This window comes from Nerophis lumbriciformis, linkage group LG16, assembly GCF_033978685.3.
Source record: "Nerophis lumbriciformis linkage group LG16, RoL_Nlum_v2.1, whole genome shotgun sequence".
Lineage (NCBI taxonomy): Eukaryota > Metazoa > Chordata > Actinopteri > Syngnathiformes > Syngnathidae > Nerophis > Nerophis lumbriciformis.
This window is the reverse complement of record NC_084563.2, coordinates 17,788,888-17,811,098: the sequence shown is the minus strand read 5'-3', so window position 1 is coordinate 17,811,098 and position 22,211 is coordinate 17,788,888. Positions and strand designations below refer to the sequence as shown.

The 22,211-nt window shown below is 38.9% G+C and overlaps 1 protein-coding gene across 6 annotated transcripts in view; it reads left to right on the top strand.

Annotated features, from left to right (window-relative positions):
* enox2 (ecto-NOX disulfide-thiol exchanger 2) overlaps positions 1 to 22,211 on the top strand; it is a 501,745-nt gene that overhangs the window by 375,019 nt on the left and 104,515 nt on the right. For all 6 annotated transcript variants that reach the window (XM_072914886.1, XM_061976730.1, XM_061976729.1 and 3 more), the window contains one exon: positions 13,728 to 13,934. In XM_072914886.1, the coding sequence (XP_072770987.1) occupies positions 13,728 to 13,934 (207 nt within the window). The remainder of the gene's footprint in view (positions 1 to 13,727; positions 13,935 to 22,211) is intronic.

Below are 22,211 nucleotides of genomic sequence, written 5' to 3'. Positions count from 1 at the left end.
GCATTATTGGTTTTATTTTAACAAAAAATCTTAGGGTAAATTAAACATATGTTTCTTATTGCAAGTTTGTTCTTAAATAAAATAGTGAACATACAAGACAACTTGTCTTTTAGTACTTAGTAAACGAATAAAGACTCCTGATTTAGCTGCTGACATATGCAGTAACATATTGTGTCATTTATCATTCTATTATTTTGTCAACATTATTAAGGACAAGTGGTAGAAAATGAATTATTAATCTACTTGTTCATTTACTGTTAATATCTCCTTACTTTCTCTTTTAACATGTTCAATCTACACTTCTGTGAAAATATAATAATCACTTATTCTTCTGTTGTTTGATACTTTACATTAGTTTTGGATGATACCACAAATGTAGGTATCAATCCGATACCAAATCGTTACAGGATCATTCATTGGTCATATTCAAAGTCCTCATGTGTCCAGGGACGTATTTCCTGACTTTATAAACATAATGAAAAAAGATTTTGTGATGCTAAAAAATATCGATGTAATCATAGTAGTTTCGACTAGATACGCTCCTGTACTTGGTATCATTACAGTGGATGTCGGGTGTAGATCCACCAATGGCGTTTGTTTACATTTTGACGCCGGTGAGCTACGGTGTGTAGTGAAGCATGTTTAGCTATTCCTCGTCCTGCAGGGATGATACTTGTAAGAAACTTAATTTATTTGTCGCCATGGAGACGAGGATTAGTGATTTAGAAGTAGCTACAACACTGCAGACTGGGGCTGGACTTTAGCCGCTAGCTAACAAGCCATGTATTAAAGCACCTCTTCCTGAGGGTGTTTCAGTGTTATAACATCACCTTTATCGTTAGTTTTTAAGCCAAAATGCATCCGTTCTCCCTTTTCTGTCTACACACTATGTCTGCTTGTAAGTACTCTGTGATTGTGCGCTGCCGAACATGCTCGTAAAACCAACAATGACACGCGTTGACGACGCCGGGGGGGTGTGGGACTGGTACTTTTTAGAGGCGATATAGGACCAAATATGATTCATTAGTATCGCGGTACTATACTAATACCGGTATACCGTACAACCCTAATACTAACATACTAAAGGTCTTAAGTGTTGTACGCTCATACAAATGTTTTAATTTAGATTTTCCTCATATTTTTCCTCTTTTGTTGAGAAGAATTGTTGCACATTCTTGGCTAGCAGGTTATAGTTTGCTTTATACATCATTTTAGCTGTTTGCAAATGCACCAAATCGTTGAATTTCAATATTTGTGATGTACTAAATAAAGGGTTTGTTTGTTCTCTATATCCAACATTATGTATTATTCTAATTGATCTTTTTTGTAGCACCGTTAGTGAATGAAGCGCATATTTGTAGTTGTTTCCCCATATTTCTGCACAATAACTGACTGGTGAAAGTGCTCCCCCAATAGTTAAGATGTGCAATTTACTGAATGTCCTTTTCAAAAAATACTGTGTCTAAAAAATAAATCTTGATATCATGTCCTAAAATGTCAGCTCTCGCAGTAAAGAATCTGTACGAGCATCCCAGAGAGGCATGTAGGTGATCTGGGGTCACCTTGGCAACGACAGATAACATGCTTTTTTTTTTCTTTTTTTATTACCAGCTTTAATTTCAAGGGTATGCGTCTTTATCCTTGAATTTAAATGACTTCTTGCAAATGTAGCCCCTCATGAATATGCAAATATAATCCTATATAGATAGTAGACCAAGCAGTATGTGGTTTTGGCCCGACTTTTGTGGGTGAGTTGTTTGATTTTTTATTATTTTTTATCTTCTTGCATCAAAACGCACACCGCAGCACCCGAAGTTCCGTCGAACCCGCTGACCTTTTCTTGTAAGTCGAACCCGTTTCCTGTTTTTTTTTTTTTTTTGCTTTCTCCGCCCCCGAGAGCTCATGATTCGGGGTCGCTTCCATGGCCTTTGAGTTCATTTAAGGACACCGGCAGCGAGTGAACGGCAGCAGCTCTTTAACATTTGAAGAGCTGGTTGGAACGTAACAAAGTGTCCTGGTTTGCACCCAGAAACTCTGGATGGATAATAATGGACATAAAAAAAAAGTACCGTTGAATTAATAATGAACATGTGGAAAATGTGAAGTGTGATAAAAAAATATATATATAGACCCATCCCAATGATCAGAATCAGGTGTCCTAATCACTTGGCACAGGTGTATAAAATCAAGCACTTAGGCATGGAGACTGTTTCTACAAACATTTGTGAAAGAATGGGCCGCTCTCAGTGATTTCCAGCATGGAACTGTCATAGGATGCCACCTGTGCAACAAATCCAGTCATGAAAAATGTCCTCGCTCCTAAATATTCCAAAGTCAACTGTCGGGAGTCAACTGTTGCCAGGAGAACGGTACATTTCGGACTGCATTGTGCCCAGTGTGAAATTTGGTGGAGGAGGAATTATGGTGTGGGGTTGTTTTTCAGGAATTGGGCTTGGCCCCTTAGTTCCAGTGAAAGGAACTTTGAATGCTCCAGGAAACCAAAATATTTAGGATAATTCCATGCTCCCAACCTTGTGGGAAGAGTTTAGAGCGGGCCCCTTCCTCTTCCAACATGACTGTGCACCAGTGCACAAAGCAAGGTCCATAAAGACATGGATGACAGAGTCTGGTGTGGATGAACTTGACTGGCCCGCACAGAGTCCTGACCTGAACACATTTGGGATGAATTAGAACGGAGACTGAGAGCCAGGCCTTCTCGACCTCACCAATGCGCTTTTGGAAGAATGGTGGAAAATTCCTATAAACACACTCCGCAACCTTGTGGACAGCCTTCCCAGAAGAGTTGAAGCTGTAATAGCTGCAAAAGGTGGACCCACATCATATTGTGGGCGGCATGGCGTAGTGGGTCGAGCGGCCGTGCCAGAAACCTGAGGGTTTCAGATTCGCTCCTTGACATCCAAATCGCTGCCGTTGTGTCCTTGGGCAGGACACTTCACCCTTGCTCACACTGGTGAATGAATGATGAATGAATGATAGGTGGTGGTCGGAGGGGCCGTAGGCGCAAATTGGCAGCCTCACTTCCGTCAGTCTACCCCAGGGCGGCTGTAGCTACAAATGTAGCTTACCACCACCAGGTGTGAATGAATGATGGGTTCTCACTTCTCTGTGAGCGCTTTGAGTATCTAATAATAGAAAAGCGCTATATAAAATCTAATCCATTATTATTATTATTATTATTATTATTATATTGAACCCTGTGGGTTAGGAATGGGATGGCACTTCAAGTTCATATGTGAGTCAAGGCAGGTGGCCGAATACTTTTGGCAATATAGTGTATCAAAAATGTAAATATATTTAAAGAAAACCATTTGTAAAATACATTATCAAAGAAGGAAACTATGGTTTTTTTCTTGTCAATATAGAATTTAAATTGTATTTGAAAAATGTTTAAATTGTATACCGTATTTTTCGGAGTATAAGTCGCACCGGAGTATAAGTATAAAATGCATAATAAAGAAGGAAAAAAACATATATAAGTTGCACTGGAGCCCGGCCAAACTATGAAAAAAACTGCGACTTATAGTCCGAAAAATACGGTACTTGCATAATTGTATTTCCAATTTACATTAATCAATAATTACAAAATAATAATTGGTAAAAGACATTCACTAATATTCTTACAAAGTCCCTGGTAATAAATTACATTCCACCCCCCCAAAAAATGTATTTGAATTTAATGTATTTTCTTTTTTCCTTTTTTTCATTTATATATTTGATTACATTTTATCATGTTTTTATTATTTATTTAATTTCCCCAAAATATATATTTAGAAGCATTTTTTGTTCAATGTTACTGGTAGGTTTGAAACAATGAATTCAAATAAGTACTTACAGTCGTGGTCAAAAGTTGACATACACGTGTAAAGAACATAATGTCATGGCTGTCTTGAGTTTCCAATCATTTCTACAACTCTTATTTTTTTGTGATAGAGTGATTGGAGCACATACTTGTTGGTCACAAAAAACATTCATGAAGTTTTGGTTCTTTTCTGAATTTATTATGGGTCTACTGAAAATGTGAGCAAATCTGCTGGGTCAAAAGTATACATACAGCAATGTTAATATTTGCTTACATGTCCCTTGGCAAGTTTCACTGCAATAAGGCGCTTTTGGTAGCCATCCACAAGCTTCTGCTTGAATTTTTGACCATTCTTCTTGAAAAAATTGGTGCAGTTCAGCTAAATTTGTTGGTTTTCTGACATGGACTTGTTTCTTCAGCATTGTCCACACGTGTAAGTCAGGACTTTGGGAAGGCCATTCTAAAACCTTAATTCTAGCCTGATTTAGCCATTGCTTTACCACTTTTGACGTATATTTGGGGTTATTGTACAGACTGTACAAAATGTGTCTGCCAGACTTTTGACCGGTGCACCCAGAACAGCCCGTATCACCCCCGTTGTATCCAGTCTTCATTGGCTTCCGTCAAATTCCGCATTGAGTTTAAAATGTTAGTCCTGACATTCCGTGCGTTGCATGGTGGAGCCCCTCAGTACATCACTTTCGTGTTATACCCCTACTCTTCAGGACGCAGCCTGCGGTCTTCAGGCCAGGGTCTTCTAAATATCCCGAAAACTCGTTTTAAAACACGACTCTGGAACAATTTGCACCAGTCTCTTCGTGATCTTGACTGTGTTGAAACTTTTAAGAAACATTTGAAAACTTCTCTGTTTAGTATAGCTTTTAGTTAATGCTCATTTTAACTATAATTTTTAATCCACTTTGTATCCTTTTTATGATGTTTCCCCTGTTTTAAATTCAATTGTTGTTACTATGTTTTGTACAGTGCTTTGTGATTTTATCTGTGAAAAGCGCTTTATAAATAAAATACTTGCTTACTAGGAACACCCAACTGCGCCCAAGACCCAACCTCCGGGCTGAGGATTTTAGGTTGTCCTGAAGAATTTGGAGGTAATCCTCCTTTTTCATTGTCCCATTTACTCTCAAATTATTGGAAACTCAAGACAGCCATGACATTATGTTCTTTACAAGTGTATGTAAACTTTTGACCACAACCTAATTGTCATGATCATGTTTTGTTATGTTCTGTTAGTTTTGGACTGCATTAGTTCCTGTTTTTGTGCACCCTTGTTTGTTTTAGTTACCATGGTTACTTATTATTTCCACCAGTCTCTGATTAGTGTTCACCCGCTCACCTGCTTCCCGAGCACTAATCAGAGACATTATTTAAGCCTGCCTTTGCCGGCTGGCATCATTGTTTGCTTCATGCCTTGTCTACGTAAGATTTGTTTGTTTCATGCCACAGTTTCGTGAGTATTCCTTGTCCATAGTCTCTGCTAAGTGTTAGCTTTAGCTTCAAGTGCGACTCGTTTTCCATTTTTTGTACTATCGTATTTTTCGGACTATAAGTCGCAGTTTTTTTCATAGTTTGGCCGGGCTCCAGTGCGACTTATATATGTTTTTTTCCTTTTTTATACTCCGGTGCGACTTATACTCGGAAAAATATGGTCCTTTGATATTTTGAGGAATAAATCATGTTCCTACCTGCACGCTTTGTCCGGAGTGGTCCGTCTGCATTTCGGGAGAACGAACCCCGCAGTAAGCTGTGAAAACCCTGTCGTGACAGTCATGTTATTTTAAATCGGCTATAATAAAAAAAACAACGTGCTTGTTTTGGCTTGACACAGCAATGGTGTAGAACTAAATGATACTAACCCGAATCTCTGGGTGTCCCACGATTCGCTTCAATATCGATTCTTTGGGTCACGATTCGATTATAAATCGATCATTTTTTTCGATTCAACGCGATTCTCGATTCAAAAACAATATTTTTCCGATTCAAAACGATTCTCTATTCATTCAATACATAGCATTTCAGCAAGATCTACCCCAGTCTGCTGACATGCAAGCAGAGTAGTACATTTTTGTAAAAAGCTTTTATAATGGTAAAGGACAATGTTTTATCAACTGATTGCAATAATGTAAATTTGTTTTAACTATTAAATGAACCAAAAATATGACTTATTTTACCTTTGTGAAAATATTTGTGTGTTGTCAAGCTTATGAGATGCGATGCAAGTGTAAGCCACTGTGACACTATTGTTCTTTTTTATTTTTTTTTATTTTCATAAATGTCTAATGATAATGTCAATGAGGGATTTTTAATCACTGCTATGTTGAAATTGTAACTAATATTGATACTGTTGTTGATAATATTCATTTTTGTTTCACTACTTTTGTTTTTTTCTGTGTCGTGTTTGTGTCTCCTCTCAATTGCTCTGTTTATTGCTGTTCGGAGTGTTGCTGGGCCGGTTTTGGAATTGGATTGCATTGTTAAAGTATTGCTGTGTATTGTTTTGTTGGATTGATTAATTTAAAAAAAAAAAAAAAAGGTTTTAAAAATTTAATTTCTTTTTTTTTTTTTAATTTAAACAAAAAAATTAAAAATTAAAAAATGTTTTATAAAATATATATATATTTTTTTAAATTTAAAAAAGAAAAAAAAATTGATTTAAAAAAAATGAGAATCGATACTGAATCGCACAACGTGAGAATAGCGATTTGAATTCGAATCGATTTTTTTCCCACACCCCTACTAACAATGCTGAGCAAAATACAGTATTTACCCAATTAACATATTTATTTATGTTTATTGGGTACATTTGTGTTCCCCCCCAAAGAAAGGGTTGTAAAAATGTTTAAATCAGGTGTGTCCAAACAACGACCAAATGCAACCCTCTGTCATCTTCAATTTGGCCCGCGAGACGACGGCACAATTTCTATTTCAACAAGCAAAATGTCCGTGTTGGGTGTTTTCACATTAAATTTAAATACCCACAGGTCTGACAGGTGGTATTTTGTCACAATCATGTGGAAAGTGAGAGATACTTAGGTCAGTGACCATGATGTGTGCTTTCTCATCACCACAATCACAGCATGCACTTATATGACCCAATCCAAACAACCTTTCCTAGTCATGGGGCAGAAAAAAAAATTCAACCAGCACAAAAAGTCAACACACGTGCTCACTGAACTTTGGGAAAATTATAAAAATAAAAATCCCGTTTGAGGAGTGTGAGCAGGAACCTGTGTGTCTGGAGAACGTGATTATTGGGACATGGACCCTCCATACTAGTCAGTGTGCGGAGTAAGATAGACGCCACCTTCACAGCCCGCTGTTATTTTCTCATCTGCCGGGCAGCCAATCAGCTTGATGACGAGATTTGGCTGCGAGCGAAGTGTCGGAGGAGCACACAGGAAGACGGCAGGAAGGAGGTGTGTAATTATAGCTTATGCACGCTGCCTTGAGAGTTGTTTTGCAAAGACAAAATTAAGTGGTGGGAAATAAAATGTGGACATAAAAGGAGCGCAGCGCACCAATTGTAGTGCGATGTGAAGAATGTCGACAGCGTCTCCGTGTTCGTTTGTTGGGTGAAGATCCGGCGATGGCTTGCTCCGTGGGGTAATCCTGCAGACGCCAGCGATCAAACTAACTGCATTCAGGTGTTGAGTTAATATCCCGAGGGACGCATTGTGGTTCCTGTAACGGTACTGCATATGCTTCCCATCAGATGCCCCCCACACTTAGCTGCACACACAGGTCTTAGCACCTCTTGCGGCGTCCCCTCTGACTGACCTTTAGCTACTCATCCCCCCGCCCCCCGCCAACTCCCGTCTGAGATTAATTTTCGTCCTCCATCTCCTGGCTGTGAATAACCTTACCGTCTGTGAGCGTTTAGCTCCTTACGTCTGACTTCCAGATATCCTTTCCTGACTCCAACGCCCTCCCCTTGGCCCCCAGGGCCGCCTCCGTATTGGCCTTAATAGTCCAACAGCCATTTGTCAAACTAACAGAAATGTCAGGTGATGAATTTGTCGGAAAGTCTTAACAGGGCGCAGGAAACGACTAAAACCAGTGCATTGAAGGCGTCATCAAAAACGAGGCACACTAGCAGACGACAATGGAAGCGAGAATGAGGGTCTCTTCGACTTACTTTTGGAGGCTTTTATCCAAGAGGACACTGAGGGCAGCAAAAAACTGACTGTGTATACCATTAGTGACCTTGTGGTTAGAGTGTCCGCCCTGAGATTGGTATGTCGTGAGTTCAAACCCCGGCCGAGTCATACCAAAGACTATAAAAATACCTCCCTGCTTGGCACTCCGCATCAAGGGTTGGAATTGGGGGTCAAATCACCAAAATGATTCCCGAGCGCGGCCACAGCTGCTGCTCACTGCTCCCCTCACCTCCCAGGGAGTGGAACAAGGGGATGGGTCAAATGCAGAGAGTAATTTCACCACACCTAGTGTGTGTGACTATCAGTGGTACTCATGCACTCTATGTACACCAGGGGTGTCAAACGTAAGGCCCGTGGGCCGGATGTGAAGTGAAGTGAATTATATTTATATAGCGTTTTTCTCTAGGGACTCAAAGCGCTTTTACATAGTGAAACCCAATATCTAAGTTACATTTAAACTAGTGGTGGTGGCACTGGGAGCAGGTGAGTAAAGTGTCTTGCCCAAGGACACAGCGGCAGTGACTAGGATGGCGGAAGTGGGGATCGAACCTGGAACTCTCAAGTCGCTGGCACGGCCACTCTCCCCAACCGAGCCATACCGCCCCGTTCGCGGGTTTGATGAGTTTGCTATGTATAAAAATGAGACAACATTTTTGAATGAAAGAAACAGCTGTTCTAAACGTGTCCACTAGATGTCACATTAGCAATTATTTGTATCTTTGTAGATTATGCTACATAAGTAAAAAAAATTAAATAAACCACATGATGTTAGTACATCAGTCGAGGAAAACAATCAAACTACATAAAAAACATCGTGTAATTTGTTTTTTTATATAATTTTTTTATCTTGATAGATTGAAAATTAACACCAATGGGTTGACTGATGAACATTATCACATAATTTATTCAGAAAGTATAAATAACGACAAATAAAGGTAGAATACTATAAACCGCAACATGTAAGTGTAGAAAAACAGCAACATTATGATTTTTACATTTTCAGAATGTGCTTGTTCTATTTTTAAACAAAGAAAACAATCTGAAGTAGTCTTTATTTTTAAGTTATGGTGCCGTGATTTTACCAGTCCGGCCCACTTCGGACTAGGTTTTTCTCTATGTGGCCCCCCATCTAAAATTAGTTTGACACCCTTGATGTACACCCTCTATACCAGGGGGAGTCCAAACCACGGCCCGCCGACTTCTTCAATTTGGCCTGCGAGATTTCCTGAGACTAATAGGGAATCTTGCCGGCGGGGAGATCGCATACATTTTACAAGTATGACAACTTTGATGCTGCTTTTTGTCGTTTAAATTATGCTCTAAGTAGAATCAAGTGCAGCATTTACTTATACAGCCTAATGCAAACAAGCTTCCCTAGTCAGGGTGCAAAACAAAAATACATCTAACCAACTCAAAATGTCATCAGACATGGTCACTGAACTTAGGATATTATAAAAAATGTCTATTAACCCAAAAAGATAAAAAATACACCCATTTGAATCCATTACAAGGCATGATGGGAAAAAAGGCAGAACACTCTTCACACTTACCAGAAACAGAAGTTTCCATGTTTGGCGCATTTACGCTGCTGATATTTATACTCTTAATATCCAATTATATTAATTATGTATCCATCCATTTTCTACCGCTTGTCCATTTTTTGGGGTGGCGGGGGGTGCTGTATCTATCATATTAATATAATATGTACACATATATATGTATAGGCTATATATATCTATATATGTATGTGTCAGTATATATATATACATGTATGTAAATATGAGTTGTAGAAATGTAAACTTTTAAACCACGACTGTATGTATATATATATATATATATATATATGTATATATATATATATATATATATATATATATATATATATATATACACAGTTGTGGCCAAAAGTTTACATACACGTGTAAAGAACATAATGTCATGGCTGTCTTGAGTTTCCAATAATTTTTACGACTCTTGTTTTTTTGTGATAGAGTTATTGGAGCACATACTTGTTGGTCACAAAAAATATTCATGAAATTTGGTTCTTTTATGAATTTATTATGGGTTTCACTGCAATAAGGTGCTTTTGGTAGCCATCCACAAGCTTCTGCTTGAAATTTTGACCACTTCTCTTGACAAAATTGGTGCAGTTCAGCTAAATTTGGTGGTTTTCTGACATGGACTTGTTTCTTCAGCATTGTCCACACGTTTAAGTCAGGACTTTGGGAAGGCCGTTCTAAAACCTTCATTTTAGCCTGATTTAGCCATTCCTTTACCACTTTTGACGTGTGTTTGGGGTCATTGTCCTGTTGGAACACCCAACTGCGCCCAAGGCCCAACCTCCGGGCTGACGATTTTAGGTTGTACTGAAGAATTTGGAGGTAATCTTCCTTTTTCATTGTCCCATTTACTCTCTGTAAAGCACCAGTTCCATTGGCAGCAAAACAGGCCCAGAGCATAATACCACCATCACCATGCTTGACGGTAGGAATTGGTGTTCCTGGGATTAAAGGCCTCACCTTTTCTCCTCCAAACATATTGCTGGGTAATGTGGCCAAACAGCTCAATTTTTGTTTCATCTGACATCACAAAGTCATTGTCATCAAAAGCCAAAACAAACATGAATAGTGACAGAATGGAGCCATCTGGACAAAGATAAGACCATCTGGAGGAAAGTTCTGGGGTCAGATGAAACACAAATTGAGCTGTTTGGCTACAATACCCAGCAATATGTTTGGAGGAGAAAAGGATGCACGGATGGCGCCGCGCGAGTAAGAAGCACCGCAAAGTAACAAAAACTCACCAGTATGCCTAATTTGTTGGAAAGGGATGGCAAAAGTAGTAGTAGCCGACTCACACATCAGTTCCCAAAACTGCATGCTCAACCTCAGGACACCAGGGACATGGTTTGTTTGGAAGGCATTCCCTAAAAAAAAAAGACCAGATTTGTCCTCTGTATTTGAGCTGAATCACAAGCAGATCATCGAAACAGTCAGTGGTGTACTTAGGCACTCGTCAGAAACAAATCCACAGCACCCTCAAATGCTGAAGCGTGCACTTCACGTTTACAATCAAGACACCAGTTGGTCCTAAAAGTATTCAAAGACCGAGGCACAGATTAGATTGTCCGCTGAAAGAAGCATCCTCCACTGATTATGGACTCCTCCAATCACGTTCCTCATGGATGATCTAGGGGCCGACAAAGTTATCTGCTCGGGATAAGTGATTGCCGCCTTGCAAGGAGACCTTACACTTGAGAGGATCGACCAGAAGGCTCCATTCTGTCACTATTCATGTTTGTTTTGGCTTTTGATGACAATGACTTTCTTCAAGGGTGGTGTTTTAAACCAGGGGTGTGCCAACATTTTGACTTGGGGGCTGCATTTGGCTGAAAGCCGACTGCATGCAAAGAGACCACATATACTTATACATGTGGATATATATATATATTTATATTAGAGATGTCGATAAATGCTTTAGAATGTAATATCGGAAATTATCGGCATCGTTTTTTTTATTATCGGTATCGTTTTTTTGTTGTTTTTTTTTTTTTTTTTTATTAAATCAACATAAAAAAACACAAGATACACTTACAATTAGTACACTAACCCAACCTCCCTCCCCCATTTACACTCATTCACACAAAAGGGTTGTTTCTTTCTGTTATTAATATTCTGGTTCCTACATTATATATCAATATATATCAATACAGTCTGCAAGGGATACAGTCCGTAAGCACACATGATTGTGCGTGCTGCTGGTCCACTAATAGTACTAACCTTTAACTCATTTTCATTCATTACTAGTTTCTATGTAACTGTTTTTATATTGTTTTACTTTCTGTTTTATTCAAGAAAATGTTTATAATTTATTTAACTTATTTTATTTTATTTTTTATTTTTTTAAAAGGACCTTATCTTCACCATACCTGGTTGTCCAAATTAGGCATAATAATGTGTTAATTCCACGACTGTATATATTGGTATCGGTTGATATCGGTATCGGTAATTAAGGGTTTGGTCAATATTGGAATATCGGATATCGGCAAAAACCCTTATCAGACATCCCTAATATATGTGTGTGTGTGTGTGTTTGTATATATATATATTTTTATATATATATATATATATATATATATATATATATATATATATATATATATATATATATATATATATATATATATATATATATATATATATATATATATATTTGTGTATGTGTGTATATATATATATATATACTATATGTATAAAAATGTGTATATATGTATATACGTATATATATATATGTATATTTATACATATATATGTATATTTATACATATATATATATATATGTGTACATATATACATGTATTTATATATATATGTATATATATATATATGTGTATATATGTATGTTTATATATATGTATATGTGTATGTATGTATATGTGTGTATATATGTATATATATATATATATATATATATATATATATATATATATATACGTGTGTATATATATATATATATATATACATTTGTGTGTATATATATGTGTATATATGTATGTTATATATATGTATATGTATGTGTGTGTGTATATATATATATATATATATATATATATATATATATATATATATATATATATATGTGTGTGTGTATATGTATACGAATATATTTATATATATGTGTGTTTACATATTATAATGAATATATAATTAATCATTATTATAATTTAATATTAAGAGTATGTGCAAGTTCAACTCCTTGTTTACTTCTGTGACGACCTCTTTAAAGTTTTGTAATCAATGAGAAATATCAACCAGCTAAAAGTAAAACATGGATAAGTGTGCAGAGAGCGTTTTACATTTTTCCCATCATGCCTTGCAATGGATTTAAATGGGTGTAATTAAAAAAAAATTATGGTGATGGGATGGTTTTTAAAAAAATATTTTTCCCAAACTTCAGTGAGCAGGTTGTGTCATGTGTGAGCACGTGTGTTGACTTTTTGTGCTGGAAAGATTTTTTTTTTTCTGCACCATGACTAGGAAAGGTTGTTTGGATTGGGTCAAATACGTGAATGCTGTGTTTGTGATGATGAGAAAGCACACATCATGGTCACTGACCTGAGTTTCTCTCACTGTCCACATGATTGTGACAAAATACCACTTGTGGGTATTTAAATTTAAAATGAAAACACCCAAACACGGACATTTTGCTTGTTGAAATAGTAATTGTGCTGTCGTCTCGCTGGCCAAATTGAAGATGATAGAGGGTTGTATGGACACCCCTGTTTTAAACATTTTTGCAACCTTTTCTTTGTATTTCATGTTTTTCTTATTACCTCTTTGGAAAATTTCCTCGAATGCCACAAGTGATTTTGTTTTAGTTATTGTTCAGGGTAACAATGTCAGCTACACCCCCCTCCGGCCCCCCTTCCCTTAGTTTGATGTATTACAGAGCCGAGGCGTTCCTTTTTATTATTGAGCCCGATGGAACAGGCATTATTCAAATGTTGGCATTTCAAGCACGTTTTCAATTATTTAACATCTCTCAATTGGCGCCGCGGCTCCCTTCCCTTCATGTAATAGTAAATGTTGTTATAATGCCTTTCCTCGTGTCTTCCAAAAGAAGACGTCCCAACAGTTTCATCTTCACATGATGTTCTTGCTGCGGCTTAATAATTGATTGGTTTGTTCTGCGGCGAATGGATTATCCAACTTTTCCGTGCTTCTTTTGAACAGACCTTCCACCTCCGGCCATCAGAGACCGCCCTCCGGGCTGTAAGACGGTGTTTGTCGGCGGCCTGCCGGAGAACGCCACTGAGCAGCTCATCATGGAGGTGTTCGGACAGTGCACCGACATCACCGCCATCCGCAAGAGCAAGAAGAACTTCTGCCACATTCGATTCGCTGAGGAGTTCATGGTGGACAAGGCCCTCTTCCTCTCCGGTTAGTAGAATCTTTGATGTTGATGTTCTTTCATGGCGTGTTCTTACTCACGCCCAATCAGTCCGGCACGGAAGTGACATCAGGCTGGCCTGTGAGTACATTCCCAAACATTTTGCAGAACAAAGATCTTCTCAAAATCTTTGACTCGGTTGGTCAAGACAGAAACGTGGTCCTGTCATACATTGACAATCTCACATTTGCAGGGTAGGGCATACTTGCCAACCCTCCCGGATTTTCCGGGAGACTCCTGAAATTCAGCGCCTCTCCCGAAAACCTCCCGTGACAAATTTTCTCCCGAAAATCTCCCGAAATTCAGGCGGAGCTGGAGGCCACGCCCCCTCCAGCTCCATGCGGACCTGAGTGACGTGTTTTCCTCTACCGTAAAGCAGTTCGTCTGTCGTAAACCGCAATGCTGTGACACTCTTAAACAGGACAATACTGCCATCTAGTGCATTTCACACAGCAATGCATCATCAGAGAGGGTGTTCAGCGTGGTTCGAAAAATAGTGACAGAGAATAGAACAAGGATGGACAATTCAACCCTTAACTCAACAATGAGTAGATGAGTGTTATGTGTGTGTATATGTGTAAATAAATGAACACTGAAATTCAAGTATTTCTCTTATTTTTATATATATAATAAAAGAAATATATATTTATAGATAGAATTCACTGAAAGTCAAGTATTTCTTATATATATATATATATATATATATATACATAAAATAATTGACTTGGTGAATTCTAGCTGTAAATATACTCCTTCCCTCTTAACCACGCCCCCAACCACGCCCCACTCCCCCCCCCCACACCTCCCGAAATCGGAGGTCTCAAGGTTGGCAAGTATGGGTTAGGCCTAAAAAAACTGTGAAGTACTCCTATAAAATAGAGGATCTTTGACTAGTATTTTTGCAGTAGGCCCTTGAAAACTGAAAAGTACTCTGGTCACATGTACAATAGACAATCTTTGACCAACATTTTGCTATAGCTTTAAAATTGTTCTGTTAGATATCAGGGTTGTCCCGATGCCAATAATTTAGTACCGGTACCGAAATGTACATCGATACTTTTCAATACTTTTCAAAATGAAGGGAATGTCGACATCTGGACCGATCACTCCTACCGTATTTTTCGGACTATAGGTCGCAGTTTTTTTCATAGTTGCGACCAGTGCCGGCCCAAGCCTCCATGGGGCCCTAAGCAAAATTTGATTTTGGGGCCCTCTATTTCTGCCAATAATATTGATTGATCATTCACACACCTACTATAAACTCATTGCGGCTCTGGCAGTGTTGTTTACATTATCCTATTGTCAGCCTGGCATGTCTTTACAAATGACATGTCATTTATAAAGATATGGGGGTGGCCCAGTTAAGAACATAAATAATACCAATGAATGAACGAATGATGTCCAGAGTGCCACATATGGTTCCTAATCTTAAAATGTAGAAAACATTCAGCTACAAGAGTGGCCTGGGGTTGAACAGTCCAAGTGATAAAGCTTTGTATTTACAGTAAAAGTGTCATCTTGTCTCATCAGTCTTGTACATATTAGTCTTTAATTACTAGTTTATATTTTTAGTTAATTGTTCATATTTAATGTTTACTTTGTACAAAGAGAGCGCAGTCTACTGAAGTTAAATTCCATGTGTGTTAAACATAACTGGACAATAAAGCTGATTCTGATTCACTTTATTATTTTTGGTAACAAAAAACCTGAAACAGCAATGTGCAAAAATGTTGACCTAAAATTGTGTTTTTGTACAATAATATATCTTTGAACATTTAGAAATCATCAGTCAGACTCGTACATGCAAAAAATAAAAAATAATAATTTTTTGTTAATTGCTTTTGGGGGCCCCCTGGTGGCCGCGGGGCCCTAAGCAAGCGCTTAGTACGCTTATGCCTTGGGCCGGCTCTGGTTGCGACTTATACTTTATATACTTATACTTATACATATACATCTGTAATATATAAAGTTAGTTAGTTTGCATGCAGTCGGCTTTCGGCCCCTGGACAAACTTTTTTAAGCCCAATGCGGCCCCACAGTCAAAAAGTATGGACACTCCTGTTCTATATTCTCAATGAAGCAATAGTGTTGGTGTTTCTTGCTTACCGGTGCTTCAATCAATCAATCAATCAATCAATCAATCAATGTTTATTCATATAGCCCTAAATCACAAGTGTCTCAAAGGGCTGCACAAGCCACAACGACGTCCTCAGGTTCAGAGCCCACATAAGGGCAAGGAAAAACTCACAACCCAGTGGGATGTCAATGTGAATGACTATGAGAAACCTTGGAGATTATTGAACAGGCATCAACCTGCAGTCCACACGCATCCCTTATGTGTGACTGCCATCTACTGGTCATATATCATTACACCATTTACCACAACCAGAATAATCACTACCAGAATGAATACATATGTAAAGCGTGATGTCGATTTTAGGGAAAATGAAAGGCTTTTAAGTGCGCTTTATAGTCCGAAAACATTTTTGCACTAGGTCCTTCAAAAAAGAAAAGTGGTCGTATTAATTATAGAGGATCTTTGACTTACATTTTGTGTTTTTAGCCTTTAAAAACAGCAGTCTGCTCCTTTGAAATTGAGAATCATTGTCCGGTGGGTAGAAACAGAAAAATGTAGCTGTCACAAATGGAGCATCTGTGTGGTTTTTGCTGCAAATCCTTAAAAACAACAGAGTGGGTTTGTCACATAGATAATATTTGACAGTTTTAATGTATGGATTATTTTCTTCAAGAGTACAGACATGGTCTTTTCCTCACAAACAAGTTCCACCAACTCTTTGGGTGTTTCCGCCTACTAAACTGAGCAACCAGCCTTTCTTTCCTTCACCGTAAATGACCAGCTGGGACGCGCCAACAGCCTATTTGCAGCAACACTGACTCACACCTGCCCCGCCGTAGCCGTGGAAGTGGAGGCTCATGGGTATTGTAGTATCCCACGCCATCTGTCTTCCCAAACTATTTACGTGTGATCCATCAAAAAGTTGGTCCAAGGTAGTCGGGATGATTAACAACTGGCTGCTGCAACAATGCCTGAGGGATGAAAAGAACATTTTGCATTAAGATTATGGCGCCTGTATAGTCTCAGAAAACCAACCAAACAGCAGGTTTGTTGCATCACTGCGGGTGTGTCCATGTGACTTTGACGAGGTTTACACTGCAGGCCAAAGTTTTTTTTTGATCTGATTTTTTCCAGCTGACTGTTTACACTCCAGTGTAAACACGCACAGGCCCCAATGTGGCCCCGATGTGCGCCAATGTGGCCTTGACGTCACTTGCATGCGCACTTCGATAAAGTGAAAACAAAGGAAGTCGCTACTACTACAAAATAAAATAAAAGCCACAACACCCTAAAAATGTGTGCTTTTTTACGTGAAAGTAAATTAAAGTAATATAATGTACGGCACGTTGTGTAATGCGTAAATAAAAACAGAATACAATGATTTGCAAATCCTTTTCAACATATATTCAATTGAATAGACTGCAAAAACAAAATATTTAATGTTCGAACTGAGAAACTAATTTTTTTTTTTGCAAATAATCATTAACTTAGAATTTAATTGCAGCAACACATGGCAAAAAATGTTTACCACTGTGTTACATGGCCTTTCTGAGGAACTGAGGAGACCAATTTTTTAAGCTTCTCAGGTGGAATTATTTCCCATTCTTGCTTGATGTACAGCTTAAGTTGTTCAACAGTCCGGGGTCTCCGTTGTGGTATTTTAGGCTTCATGATACGAGACAGGTCTGGACTACAGGCAGGCCAGTCTAGTACCCGCACTCTTTTACCAAGAAGCCACGCTGTTGTAACATGTGGCTTGGCATTGTCTTGCTGATATAAGCAGGGGCGTCCATGATAACGCTGCTTGGATGGCAACCTATGTTGCTGCAAAACCTGTATGTACCTTTCAACATTAATGGTGCCTTCACAGATGTGTAAGTTACCCATGTCTTGGGCACTAATACACCCCCATACCATCACAGATGCTGGCTTTTCAACTTTGCGTCTAGAACAATCCGGATGGTTCTTTTCCTCTTTGTTCCGGAGGACACGACGGCCACAGTTTCCAAAAACAATTTGAAATGTGGACTCGTCAGACCACAGAACACTTTTCCACTTTGCATCAGTCCATCTTAGATGATCTGGGGCCCAGCTAGGCCGGCGGCGTTTCTGGGTGTTGTTGATAAATGGCTTTTGTTTTGCATAGTAGAGTTTTATTATTATTAGCCTTTATTTAACCAGGTAAAATCCCATTTGATCTCTTTTCCAAAGGAGACCTGGCCAAGAGGGCAGCAGCAAGGTTACATTAAAAACAGTAAACATATACATAAAACATCACATTTACAACATTAAAACTTGCTCACATGACACATGTGTATACAGACAAGGTAGACTGCAGTCCTTTCACAGAAGTTTTAAACTCATTCAACGTAACTAGGGTTTGAAGTTTAATATTCGATTGTAGGTTATTCCATGCCTAACTTGCACTTACAGATGTAGCGACAAACTGTAGTTACTGACAGGGGTTCCTGAGCCCATGTGGTGATATCCTTTACACACTGATGTCGGTTTTTGATGCAGTGCCGCCTGAGGGATTCAAGGTCAGGGGCATTCAATGTTACATGCAGTGATTTCTCCAGATTCTCTGAACCTTTTGATGATATTACGGACCGTAGATGTTGAAATCCCTAAATTCCTTGCAATAGCTGGTTAAGAAATGTTGTTCTTAAACAATTTGCTCAGGCATTTGTTCACAAAGCGGTGACCCTCGCCCCATCCTTGTTTGTGAATGACTGAGCATTTCATGGAAGCTGCTTTTATACCCAATCATGGCACCCACCTGTTCCCAATTAGCCCGTTCACCCTTGGGATGTTCCAAATAAGTGTTTGATGAGCATTCCTCAACTTTCTCAGTCTTTTTTGCCACTTGTGCCAGCTTTTTTGAAACATGTTGCAGGCATCAAATTCCAAATGAGCTAATATATGGAAAAAATAACAAATTTTCCAGTTTGAACGTTAAATATATTGTCTTTGCAGTCTATTCAATTGAATATAAGTTGAAAAGGATTTGCAAATCATTGTATTCTGTTTTCATTTACCATTTACACAATGTGCCAACTTCACTGGTTTTGGGGTTTGTATATAGTGTAATATATTGCGTTTAGCCTGAAGTCACATTTGAAAAGATCAGATTCCAATCGGATTCAGGACTACCTCCTGATGCCAAAAGATCAGATTTGAAGCACTTTGGACTGCCAGTTTAGATTTTTCCGTGCCACTTGAGGGCAAAAAAATCCGACTTGGTGTGGAGCGTAAACGGGGGGCCATGTAATTTTGACGGTGTGCTTGCAGGATGATGTGCAGCTCCACTTCATGTATTAGCTAGTAGTTTGCCCACACACTCACTCACTCACTCACTCACACAGCACTAGCATGAAATATTGAAGTGGTTCTAGACTGGGAGCCCAAAGCATCAGCAGTGCGCAAACGAGGGGGCAGACTCAAGTTTAAAACCCCCGAACTCTGGCTCATTTCTTTTCCTGTTTGCACAATCCCACATGTCATTATAAGCCCCTTCCCTCCCCCTCACGCCACAGTCACCCCCTCTGTCTCTTGACTCCAGTGAGTCACACTTGACTTCATTGCAGCTTTAGGTTGGAACGCATGCACACGCATTTACACTGCAGGCAAAACACAGCGAGTCCTTTAAAGGTTTGCTTCATTTTTACGCCTTCGAGTCATCACGGGTGTAAGTTGAAGTAAGTGTGAAGGGAGGAAAGGAAGTTGACCTGCTTGCATTCTTTACGCCATCTACACTACACTACATATATACACTATATTGCCAAAAGTATTTGGCCACCTGCCTTGACTCACATATGAACTTGAAGTGCCATCCCATTCCTAACCCATAGGGTTCAATATGATGTCGGTCCTACCTTTTGCAGCTATTACAGCTTCAACTCTTCTGGGAAGGCTGTCCACAAGGTTGCAGAGTGTGTTTATAGGAATTTTCCACCATTCTTCCAAAAGCGCCTTGGTGAGGTCACACTGATAATAGTCGAGAAGGCCTGGCTCTCAGTATCTGTACTAATTCATCCCAAAGGTGTTCAGGTCAGGACTCTGTGCAGGCCAGTCAAGTTCATCCACACCAGACTCTGTCATCCATGTCTTTATGGACCTTGCTTTGTGCACTGGCGCACAGTCATGTTGGAAGAGGAAGGGGCCCGCTCCAAACTGTTCCCACAAGGTTGGGAGCATGGAATTGTCCAAAATGTTTTGGTATCCTGGAGCATTTACTGTTTCTTTCACTGGAACTAAGGGGCCAAGCCCAACTCCTGAAAAACAACCCCACACCATAATTCCTCCTCCACCAAATTTCACACTCGGCACAATGCAGTCCGAAATGTAGCGTTCTCCTGGCAACCTCCAAACCCAGACTCGTCCATCAGATTGCCAGATGGAAAAGCGTGACTCATCACTCCAGAGAAGACGTCTCCACTGCTTTACACCACTGCATCCCACGCTTTGCATTGGACTTGGTGATGTATGGCTTAGATGCAGCTGCTCAGCCATGGAAACCCATTCCAGGAAGCTCTCTGCGTACTGTACGTGGGCTAATTGGAAGGTCACATGAAGTTTGGAGCTCTGCAGCAACTGACTTTGCAGAAAGTGGGCCACCTCTTTGCACTATGCGCTTCAGTTCTCTGTCAGTTTACGTGGCCTACCACTTGGTGGCTGAGTTGCTGTTGTTCCCAAATTCTTCCATTTTCTTATAATAAAGCCGACAGTTGACTTTGGAATATTTAAAATCCCGACTGGATTTGTTGCACATGTGGCATCCTATGACAGTTCCACGCTGGAAATCACTGAGAGCGGCCCATTCTTTCATAATTGTTTGTAGAAACAGTCTCCATGCCTAAGTGCTTGATTTTATACACCTGTGGCCGGGCCAAGTGATTAGGACACCTGCTTTGATCATTTGGATGGGTGGCCAAATACTTTTGGCAATATAGTGTATTTCCTTTGCATAATGGTATAGGTAGAGTGTTTGATTATGTGTTTAGACTAGTTTTAACCTATACACAGTCTGTATACATCGCCTTACACCCTGTGTGTACTAGGGTTGCCTCGATACCTAAATTATGGTACCAATACCAAAATGTATTTTGATACTTTTTAAAATGAAGGGAAATTTAAAATTTCCTTATTGGCTTTATTTTAACAAAACATCTTATGATACATTAAACATATGTTTCCTATTGCAATCAAAGAACAATTTTGTCATTCAATAAAATAGTGAACTTACTAGACAACTTCTCTTTAGCAGTAAGTAGTCAAACAAAGGATCTTAATTGGCTGCTGAAGCGTGCAGTAATATATTTTTGTCAAAATGATGATGGATTATTAATCTACTTGTTCATTTACTGGTAATATCTGCTTACATTCTGTTTTAACATGTTCTGTCGACCCTTCTGTTAAAATGTAATAGTCACTTATTCTTCTGTTGTTTGGATACTTAACTTAAGTTGTAGGTGATACTACAAATTTGGGTATCAATCTGTAGTTGTAATAACACGCATGACGTGCTGCGTGTATCATGAGTGATCATAAAATGACTCACTCCATGGACAGTTGTCTGTTTGGTCCAGCTGGCCAGGGTTGTTATTTCTGGTTTATTTTGGGTAAGCACTCCATTTATGTCTAAATAGCTTGGCTCCAAATTCCACATTTTCAGCTTTAAAGTCACTTTCACCTCACTCTCTCGGCTTCCGTCTGCTCCAACGTCTCACCCTTCCTTCCTGCTCGCTTCGAGAAGCAGCAGCTCATCCTCATTCAGCTTCAAAATTATAAGGTTGTGAATCCTCATTTGTCAAAAAATAGTCGTTTTCATTGTTTGTTACCAAGTCTGCCATGATTAGAACACACAAACCTTTTTTTTTGGAAGTAGAAACACACAGCTGCCAGAAGTTGCAGGTGCGTTTCTATGGAAACGGAAATAAATGCACCGAGGAATTAGTTCCGGCAATTATTAAAACGACCAAAATAGGGTAAATATTGTACATATTACATATTGTTATGAAGTTGTCTGTTACTACATTATATATATACTTGCAGTGTGTATATAAAACATATTACATATTGTTATGAAGGTGTCTGTTACTACATTATGTATGTATATACTTGCCAGTTTGTATATAAAACATATTACGTATTGTTATGAAGGTGTCTGTTACTACATTATATATATACA